At 33.9% G+C, this 10,501-nt stretch overlaps 1 protein-coding gene across 1 annotated transcript in view; it reads right to left on the bottom strand.

Annotated features, from left to right (window-relative positions):
* Positions 1 to 1,734: 1,734 nt before the first annotated feature.
* The window catches only part of LOC117175236, a 189,570-nt gene continuing 180,803 nt past the window's right edge, over positions 1,735 to 10,501 (bottom strand). The window contains exons 4-5 of the mRNA XM_033364909.1: positions 2,749 to 2,795; positions 1,735 to 1,749 (exon numbers count right to left, since the gene is read on the bottom strand). Coding sequence (XP_033220800.1) covers positions 1,735 to 1,749; positions 2,749 to 2,795 — 62 coding nt within the window. The remainder of the gene's footprint in view (positions 1,750 to 2,748; positions 2,796 to 10,501) is intronic.

The raw sequence follows: 10,501 nt of genomic DNA, 5'->3' as shown, positions 1-10,501 counted from the left end.
GGTAATCGCAAAAAATTCAAAAAATTCAACTAATAATAATATAATTAGGTTTAGACCTTCCAGGTTTCATAGAGTTACAGAGAAACTAATTTGAATTGAGAAATACAATCCTAATTTACAATTTTGGTGATTTTTACTACGTACAATTAATTTATCAATACCATTTTTCCTTCAGTTACTAATCAATTAGTGAACTTTTATTGCCGATCGTTTGCGAAATAAAATAATGTACGTGACTTTTTTCAGGTGTGTGTTATTATAGTTTATCGAATTGCATGCTATTTTTAAAAGAGCATGAATTAAGGATATTATTTTTATCGGAAATAAAGTTAGGTAAAATATATTAAGTATGTAAATAATTTTAGTTTCTCCAGTTTGAAGCACTAACGTAGAGATGTGTTATGTTAGTGACGAAAATTCAGATTATTTACTTGTTTAAAAATATTAATTTCTTTGTGTTTGTTTAGATTTCCACAACCTTCTTATCATTTTGGCAAAGCTGAAAATGTCACAGAATTTATTGATTGAACTTTTCTATTTAATTACGGTTTTTTAATTTTATAAACTTCCTTTATTTATCATAAGTATACCCCTAAATAAATTGATACATGTTTTCAAAGAACAATAATTAGTTGTTTTCAGCTATCGAATTAATACATATATATTTCTACTTATTTACTGAACTTTAATGGACCAACTTTCTCTAGTTGAATTAACAGGATTTCACGAGTAATTAGTGAAATATCATTAATTTAGATTTAAAGAGTAGTTTGAAAAAAATATAAAAAATAATTTTTTCGCTTGAAATAATGAAATGAAATCAATCATTTCTTAAATTGTAGCTAGCACGTACTTTGTTTAAATGCTATTTTTTAAAATTAAACAAATGGTTTCAAGTTAATTATTTCTTGATTTTAAAAAAGGAAACAAACTTCACTATACTATATCAAACACACTTATACTGAGGATATTCGTACACAGAAAAACTCTGGTGTTAAATTTGTTTCAGCTTAAATTTCATTGGTCTCCCAATCAGCATTTGAAACAATTTTCAAGTCTCAAATGTATTCCTCTGAACGTAGGTGCACATCTGGGCATCTAGATCTAGTTGGCTCAATGCCGAGAATTATTGTGGACTGCTAAACCACGCTGTGAGCCACCTGAATGCCTGTCAAAGCAACTATTCGCATTGCGATATTAGAATAAATAACTGTTAATAAGGAAACTAATTAAAATAATATTTGCCAAAGTTTAAACTAACTTCACTTTTTTGAATACAGGAAATCTAGAGGAAATTTCTTCGAACGAACAGGCATCAATTAAGATGCAGACAGTCACGACTTATAGTTTTTACTTCCCGGCTTTGGTGGTTTAAATATCATGTAGATTATGACTAACCTAAGATTTGGATATTATATCACGCCAAGTACAATTTTCATTCAAAGACACTAATAGTCACTGGTAAATGGGAGAAATTTAAAAGATAGGTAATTATTATTATAACTTGCTTATCAACATCTATTCCACCCAAATAACGCCCGACAAAATCATCTTGACAGGTGACTGACAGTTTGTAGATGACACTTCACGTTGCTCTGGATAAGAAAAAACAGTGTCTAAATGATGCTGTTCCCCTAGATTTTCCGAATGAACGTATGTGGTTGAAATTTTTTGCAAATCACTTGAACACCGATTTCGGTGTACAATGGAGGATCGGCGATTTTCTGTGTACAGTCAGCCATACACAATCTTAAAAAATGATTGGATGAGTTTGCTTTAAACATAAATTATGGCTATTATAAGTACAACAAAGTATTTGGTTAGCCCCATCAAATTTTTTGGGTGTTGATTCAATCAAATACTTTGTTGAATCAGCCTATATTTGTTTGATTAAATTAAATGTTTATGCACAGTCCCTTGCCATATTATTAGATCCATGCTAAAAAATGAAGTTTTCCTCACTTATAACATGTCAGTAGGCATTTAGAGGGCTATTTCATGTTGAAACACGAAAATTGATTCTCAATACACTATATTTTACTAAAAACAAGAGTAACTTACATGGAAATAAAATTATTTTACATGAAAATACATTTTTTTGCGAAAATCAGTATTTTGTATGACCACCTTTCGCAGCCAACACAGCTTCAACGCGACGAGGCATAATGCTTATACAACTTTGAATTTTCGTTTTGATCTCTGGGTTATTTTTACAAATATCGGTAAGTATCTTGATTAACTCCTGTTTACACACGTAAAATTGTTGCATTAAACAGTCACACTGAAACGCTGTTATGTTATACAAACAGCATTTCTGCGAAAATCAGTGATAGCAACCGATTACCAACACAATGAGTATTTCCAAAACAATAAAAAGTACCCGCTACATTTAAAAACTCAATTTTTATCAACATATGAATAGAAAGTTCACAATAACAACAACAAATATATTAAAAATGTATATTTGGAGCATGGATCTAATAATATGGCAAGGGACTGTATATTCAATCCGGCCATGTAGAAATGGAAGTTTTGTTCTTTTAAAGTTACTTTTACTTGGAAATTAAAAAAAAAAACAAAGTTAAAGAAACAATTTATTAAACTTAAACACTAACTTTTCTCTTGGTAAAATTTAAGATGTCATTTTAATATAATTGTTTCCTTCTGATACTAAGTTTATTTAGTGCCTTTTCAACTTAGTTTTAATTTAATAAAAATATTGAAAAGTGTAATAAGACTATAACTTACGTTCTCAGCTTTTTTGATGAGAGAACAACGTGGCTGCTGGTACTTACCTAAAAGAAAAACAAATAATTATAGGATTGAATCTGAATTTTGAATAAGTTTCATGATTGTTTACATTCATGACTTTTTCGAATCCTAGAGTATATCGTTTAAAACTGTTTGAAAAACCTCCTTCTTAGTCCAAAATTAAAATTTCACGCAGTGGAAGGGTAATTTTTTACATTTTGTCAAAAAACACAACAAATTTGTTAATAAAGATCTAGAAAAATAATGTTAATAACTAATATTTTAGCGAATTGTAAATTTTTTGCAATCCCAATAAAAGTTTAATAATATTATTTACAAAATTATTAGACAGATATATTCCTATCGTTATAAAATTTGATATCGTCTTGTGCAGAACCAATAACTTCAAATATATTAAGGAATTATTAAAAACAAAATAAAAGATGAACCCCAAATTAGTACGCATTTTTAAATTCAATGATAAATCCACATTTTTAACTTATTTTAATGCGTACATTTTATCGCCATTCTCAATACAATTCCATAAAAACAGAAAAGATGAAAAGAATCTTTCGATAAGAAAAAGGAAATTTGATTTATTTTTGTATTTTCTTAAGAAAATTAAAATATGTTTTTTGGTCTTTTTGACTGGTTTTTTAGTTTTACACTTAGAAGAACATTTTCCAAATTTTTTAAACCATTTATTTCCCTCCTGCGTAAAGGGGATTTAAAACATTTGGATTAATCACGTGCTGTGGTTTCATCCTGAATATGTAGCGTATGTAAAATCAATGTTTACTGCAGTAGAAATACTTTTCTTTCATCACTTGTACATTCATACCGTATGTTGCTTTGTGAAATAATACTTTCCTGAAAATTGTACGCACTTTCCGTTTTCTCTTTCAATTCTCGCATTTTAGTTTCCACTTACAAATCCGTATGTTAGCATATACACTTGTGTGTTTTCTGTCATGTTCATCGTGATTAAAGTAGAACGTACAGTTTTATAAAGTTGTGGAGGATTGCTATAATAGGAATGTGGTTTGAGGGCATTTTTTAATTGTTCTATAAGAGTCGTGAGAAGTAAAGAGCCGACACGGAAGTCAACCCTTACGGCTAACAATGGGCGTTAAAGGAGCTTGAAGTTGTATTCACAATTACACTGTTTCTCTTGCTTTTCGAAAATCCTACATAATATTTAAGTTTTCGGTACAAAGTGTTTATAAGCACATGGTTTACGTACATTGCGTACATTGTCAAACCAAATAGAAAATAGTCAACTCAGATATTTAGCACGTTTCCTGACGATAAATTCAACAAAGTTTGCAAATTTTGCGAAAGATGACTCCTAATTTCTCATGTATTAAAGAGTTCTTTTCTCTTTCTCTTTTTTCCTGTTTTCAAGATATTGGTTTGGCTAAAAATTCTAGTATTTAGTTAAATATATATATTTTTATATTCTCATCATAATGAGAAGGTATTGGTTTTATGTAAAATTTAACTTTGTCGGTTTTCATCAAATCTCCACGTTTTGAGACCCACTGAGTCAGAAAAAACGATTTTTACAAAAGTGTTTGTATGTATGTCTGCCTGTCTGTATATTGTAGGCACGATAACTTTCGAAACATTTATCAGATTGGATTCTGCTTTGGTACGCTTTTTTAAGGCCTAAAAAGCAAGAACAAGTTCGTAAACCAGCTATTTTGGATCAAACTTCAATAAGAGCCTTAGACGTAAAAAATAAAATTCAAAATAAAAATATTATATTTTTTTGAAAAAACGACAGAAGGTACAAACTAAAATTAACAGACAAAAATTTTCACCTGAAAAGATCTATAAATTTATTATTAATCATTTTTAGATAGGACGAGTAGATTTTCTTTCAATGTAAAAAAGTAAGATTAAAAATAAAATAATTAAATTTTTGGAAACCGGACAGAAAAGGCGAAAGAGGACATAGAATCCCATATAGGACCCTATATATTTTCCTGTATTAGATCCTATAAGACGCGCAGTAGTTTTTATTTAATCGTAAAAATAAGAATAAAAATAAAAAAATTATAAAAACAAGGAAAAAGAATTAGCATGATTTAATTTTTATGCATATTATGAATTTAAATGATATAAATTTATTGAAATGATACATGTTTCAGCGCAGCTTAGAATACAATTTAAAGCAAAATAAAAAACAAACATAAAAATAATAATAATAATAAATACAATTTGCTCCTTATTTTGCAATTTTTGAATAAGCAATCCCAGACAGAGTTACATAAAAAATGTATCATAGTTGATATAAAAGTGTGGTGTATAATATATAAAAGTTGACATTTTGTACAAAATCAAGTACGAAGCACGAGATACGTGATGAGAATGTGTTCGTTAAAGCCGAAAGAGCTTTAACAAAAGAGCGTTTAAAATCGTAAAATTACAGTTGTCGGTTCGATCACCTTTGATTTTAAAAAGTGTGTCCACGAATGCGGGAGAAATGCAAAGACCGTGCTCGGAGTGCGATTGCCACCAGTAGCGTGCCGTAGGTGATCTCAAACTCTCGAGTTAAGCTCTTTTAACAAAAGAGAATTCACAATCACAAAATTACAGTGGTGGATGTTTTGAGCCTTAATTTTAAAAGGTTTGCGCAAGAATGTGCGAAAAAATAAAGACCGAGCGCGTAGCGCGAGGTAAATGCATAATAAAGCTCGAAGCACGAGATAAATACATCATAGAGCGCGAAGCGCGAGAAACAACCGTCGCGCGCCCTAGGCGCGCTCAAACTTGCGAGTAACTTCCATCTCTTTTTTTCGGAAATTGATCTTTTCTATTTGAAAACTCTTCTTTTTTGGCTCGAAATTAATCTGCTATGTTGAGAATTCAACTATTGTTACTAAATTTGTCTTTTTTTTTAATTTAACTGTTTATCATCAAATTAAATTTTTTATAGTTGAAATATAAAATATTCCCTATTCCTTTGGGAAGTTTTTTTTCTTGGTTAAAAAATCACTATCTGGTTTAGATTTAAACAAATTTTGACAAAAAAAATTATTTTGTTAGTGTTGAAGATTCATTATTTTGGTTGAAAAGACATATTTTTGGGTTCAGTGTCCAACTATTTTGTGCAAAGTTCGTCTTTTTGGCTTGAAAACTTAACAATTTAGTAGCAAATTAAACTATTCGCTTTAAATTTGATATTTTTTGGCGAAAATTTAACTATTTGTTTGAAAATTAAATTAGTCTTATAAAAATCGAATTTTTTAACAAACAAAAAAATGTTTGTTTTTGAAAAATTACATTTTTGGTTCTGAGAATTAAATTGCTTTGTAGATGATTTGTCTTTTGGATATCAGTTTCAAGAATTATGTTGAAAATTCGTATCTTGTGGTAGGAAATAGATCATCTTGGTAGAAAATTCATCGTTTTCGTTGAAGATTTTGAAGCTATTTCGTCAGAATATTGGAGATTTAGCCATTATAAGTTGAAAAGTGTACTCTTTGGCAGATAATCAATGTACTTTGTTAAAAATTCGTATTTGCTATTTCGAAAATTCAAGTATTTGTTAAAAAATTAATCTTTTTGGTTGAATTCAAATCCTAAAAAAATCGTCTTTTTTGTTGGCAAACATTAATTTTTTTTAACTGAAAATTTGATAATTCCATTTTTGGTTAAAAAATTAAATTTCTTAGTTGAAAAATGACTGGTAGGAAATTCGTCTTTTAATAAAAATTAATCTTTTATTGGGCAAGCTCAACTTTCTTGGTTGAAAATGAACTTTTGCATTGAATATACAACTTTTCATGTGAAAAATTCGTCTCTCTATCTTGAAAGTTAACTGTTTTTTGTTGAATTTTATTCATTTTAGTTTCAGAATTCAGCAATTCAATTAAAAATGCATCTTTGTGGATTAAAAATCAACTATTTTGATAAAGTCATCTCTTTTTGTTCGAAAATTGTACTGTTTTGTTAAAAATTTGTACTTTTGGATTGAAAATTCAACTTTAATTGTAGAAAAGTAATCTTCCTTCATTAAAAATTCACCTTTGTTGGTTGAAAATAAACTTTTTCATTAAAAATTCAACTGTGATAAAAAAAGTTAGTCTCTGGTTTGAAAATTTAACTATGTGGTTTAAAGTTAAACTATTTCGTTGTTGATGTAACTGTTTGGTTTATAATTAATTTTGTTACAAACTTCAAATTTTTTGTGCAAACAGTACAATATATGCCGATTCGAAATCTTAAAAATTTAAAGTGTTTCGTATTGGATTCCATATGATCCCGAATAAAAATGCTTCGACTTGAGTTTGACTTGAATTGACCCTAGTCAAAACACGCTTAAGTCGAAAAGTTCGACTTGAACAGGTGTCAGTTTTGAGACGGAGCCAGACGTTAATTTATGTCTTGTAGACAAGTTTTTATGTCTTGAAGACATAAATTTATCTCTTGAGTCGTATTTGTATGGCTCCATCACGTGCGGTTTATAACTTCGAGCGTATACCTGCCCTAACAAAAAGGTTATTTCTAACAGTCATAAAAGCTAATATTTGTTAATGGTTAAATAATATTGTATATTTTTATACAATATACAAAGCCACCGAACGCGTCCTCGGGTTGCGGATAGAGGGTCCCTGTACCAAGGGTTTCTGCTAAATATGGTTACAAAAATAAATAGGCAGTCGCGGAGAATTATCCAGAGATGGTCCCGAAGGAATTAACTCCCGGGCGGAGGTGTGAAAACTCTGCCGAAAGCTGAATAGCACCTGGGTGAGGTGTCTAGAACGGTGACTCTGTGATATCGGGCGACCTCTCAGAGTACGCAGCCTTATCCTTGCATGCGGGGCTCTACAAGGATGGATGAACCCCTTTCCCTAGCTTCTCGTGAAAACAATAATGACAACACCAAACATAGTTGTAGTAAGTGTGGTTCAAAACAATAGAACGCGCAAGCTCCCGACAATGGGTCGGCTAACAATGCCGACCACTCTAGAGCTGGGGGAGCCAATGAAAATGGATTTAATGCGATGGATCGGCGGGATCTCGCGACCTTTAGGTGGACGAAGCGACTAAATCACAACTTGCTAGAGTGCTACGATGTAAGTGTGGCCCCTGAACGGGGTTACATGGCACGGCTGCATGCTCTGTGGTGCGAGAAACACCCGGAGCTATCACACTTTTCGCAGCTACGTTTGCAAAACCATGCTGAACTACTCCGGAAAAGGGGCTATGTAAGCGGAACGCCTACTCTACCACAGCTAGAACAAGCCGCCAACAGAGAAAGAGAGGCGACACTAAGACCAACCACGGGCAGGCATTCAATAGAGGAAGAGCGATGCCTTATGACTCGGAGAAACATCAACACCAAGGTTTTTCTCAAGCCTAAAGATCTGACAGAAATGGATGACGAGCTTCGTGGACATTTTTCCGGAGAATTCGACCTCTGGGCTATCAATTATTGTGTGTATAATGCAGCGAGAGCTTTGGCCGATGCTAACCGTAAAAAAAAACCAACGGTTGATCATAAGATCAAAAGACGAATGCATCAACTTGCCATAAAGATAGGCTGGGCAAGATAGTACACGTCCCGCATTCAGTGTGTGATTGACTATATTACATCTGTCAGGAATTTTACCGTCAAGGTTCGAAAGTTCGCCATGAACTCCGGACGTGTTATCACACACTTAACAAGTCAAAGCTGCTGACCATCAGGCAGCATATTGTTGATAGAATACGGATACTATCTGACGCTAAGAGAAGTCTAGAGCGGAGGGAGAGGTGGTTCAGAGAAAATCAACAGTTTCTCTCTGACCCTTCTCGACTCTTACAAGACCCACCAGTTACTATCGAACACACACCCAAACCAGAGTAGGTTAAAGTATTTTTGACAGAAGTCTACGAAGTCCAGCATAGACTGGACGAAGACTCAGAAAATATAAATAGCTTCGAGGAGCTATGTGATGCCCTCATAACACCTGATAAAGAATGCCCACCAATCACTACCGAGAAAATGAAAAAAGTATTAAGAGGGATGAAGAACTATTCCGCACCGGGACTAGATTGTATCAAAACCTTCTGGTGGAGGAATTCTCCTTCAATCCATTAGCATTTGGCCCGTATTTTTACCTCATATTTAAAGTCGGAAGAGCCGATTACGGAGTGGTTGGTGAAAGGGTGCACGATACTCCTGCCGAAAATAGGCAACTTAGCTGACCCACAGAATTACAGGCCAATGACTTGTCTGAACACACTGTATAAGATATTCACAGCTATCCTACATGGTACGATTGTTCGGGCAATTTAACCTGTGTGGCAAGAAATATATGAACAACGAGGCTCAAAGAAAGGCGTAGCGGGATGTCGGGAGAACATGCTCATCGATAGACGAGTCTGCAAAGATGCAGCATTCTACCAGTGGGACCTATCGATGGCCTGGATTGGTTATCGGAAAGCTTTCGATTCGAACTCACATAGACTTATGATCTGTCTTTTGGCAATCTTAAAGGTTCATTCGCAAATAGTTAGGTGCATACAGAAATTGATGCCGCTTTGGAAAACCAGATTTACTATCTCACCTGGAAAAAATCGTGTGACAACTAACAAGGTCACCTTTTAGAGAGGTGTCTTTCAGGGCGACTTCGCCATTCCGACGGGTACTTGTACGGCAAACCTGTAGATCCAAAGTACAAGGTCACTCATGTATTTTACATGGACGATCTTAAGATCTATGCTAAAAACAAAGAGCAACTACATCTAGCTCTAGGGATTGTCTAACGACATACTAAGGGAATTGGAATGGAATTTGGGGTGGACAAATGCCCCAAGGCTTATTGAAACGAGGAAAACTTAATGGGTCCCTGAAGATCCTGAGCTCGTTGATAGAAGCGTTATACGACACCTTTGCGCCAGAGAGACTTATACATACCTGGTCGTGCCACAAAGCCGCATTCAGGATGTGACATCTATAAAGGATACTCTACGAAGCAGATACAAACGTCTCATCCGGCAGATTTGGTCTTCCGAACTGTCGGCGAGGAACAAAGTATCTGCAACGAACATGCTTGCCGTTCCGGTAGTACTTTATTCATTTGGAGTAGTTCCATGGACGGCGTCATTTCCACCTTAACATACCGTTGCCACATTTTGAGCCAAGACATTCCTGATGATAGCTGCAGGGCGTGCCATGCACACCCCGAGCATTTAGCTCACAGACTATCTAGCTGTCCAACTTACGCGGGAACGACCTACATTCAAAGGCACAATGCGGCACTAAGAGTGCTTTATTACAATTTCTGTCACTCTTACGGCATTAACCTTAATATCGCTTCTCTAAATGTTCCTAGGGAAATCGAGTCAATTGTCGTGAATGGAAAGTGCTGCATATACTGGAACTTTATATTCTCGACAATTGTTTCTGTTGCTCACTCGATGCGTGACATGGTTCTTCTTGACTTCGAGAAGCGAACCATGTTTGTTATCGAATTTTCTGCACCAGCTGACAAAAACATCATAGCCAAGGAGAATAAAAAGAAAGAGAGGTATCGAGACCTTATAAGGGAGTTGCAACGACTGTACCCGGAATATTCTGCACAAGGATTTTGCTGGATCGTCGTATTAATTCCGTAACAGACTGTAACCACTTATCTCACAGTCGTGAGACGTGTTTGTGGCTGATATTTTACTGCGATTTCACTGGGAGCGGATGCAATTTTTCAAATTAGCACCCGCTCCCGGCGAAATCCTGCAGTTGTCCTTATGAAAAATT

Source organism: Belonocnema kinseyi, chromosome 6 (genome assembly GCF_010883055.1).
Source record: "Belonocnema kinseyi isolate 2016_QV_RU_SX_M_011 chromosome 6, B_treatae_v1, whole genome shotgun sequence".
Lineage (NCBI taxonomy): Eukaryota > Metazoa > Arthropoda > Insecta > Hymenoptera > Cynipidae > Belonocnema > Belonocnema kinseyi.
Note: the sequence above shows the minus strand (reverse complement) of the source record. Positions and strands in the feature narration are given on the sequence as shown.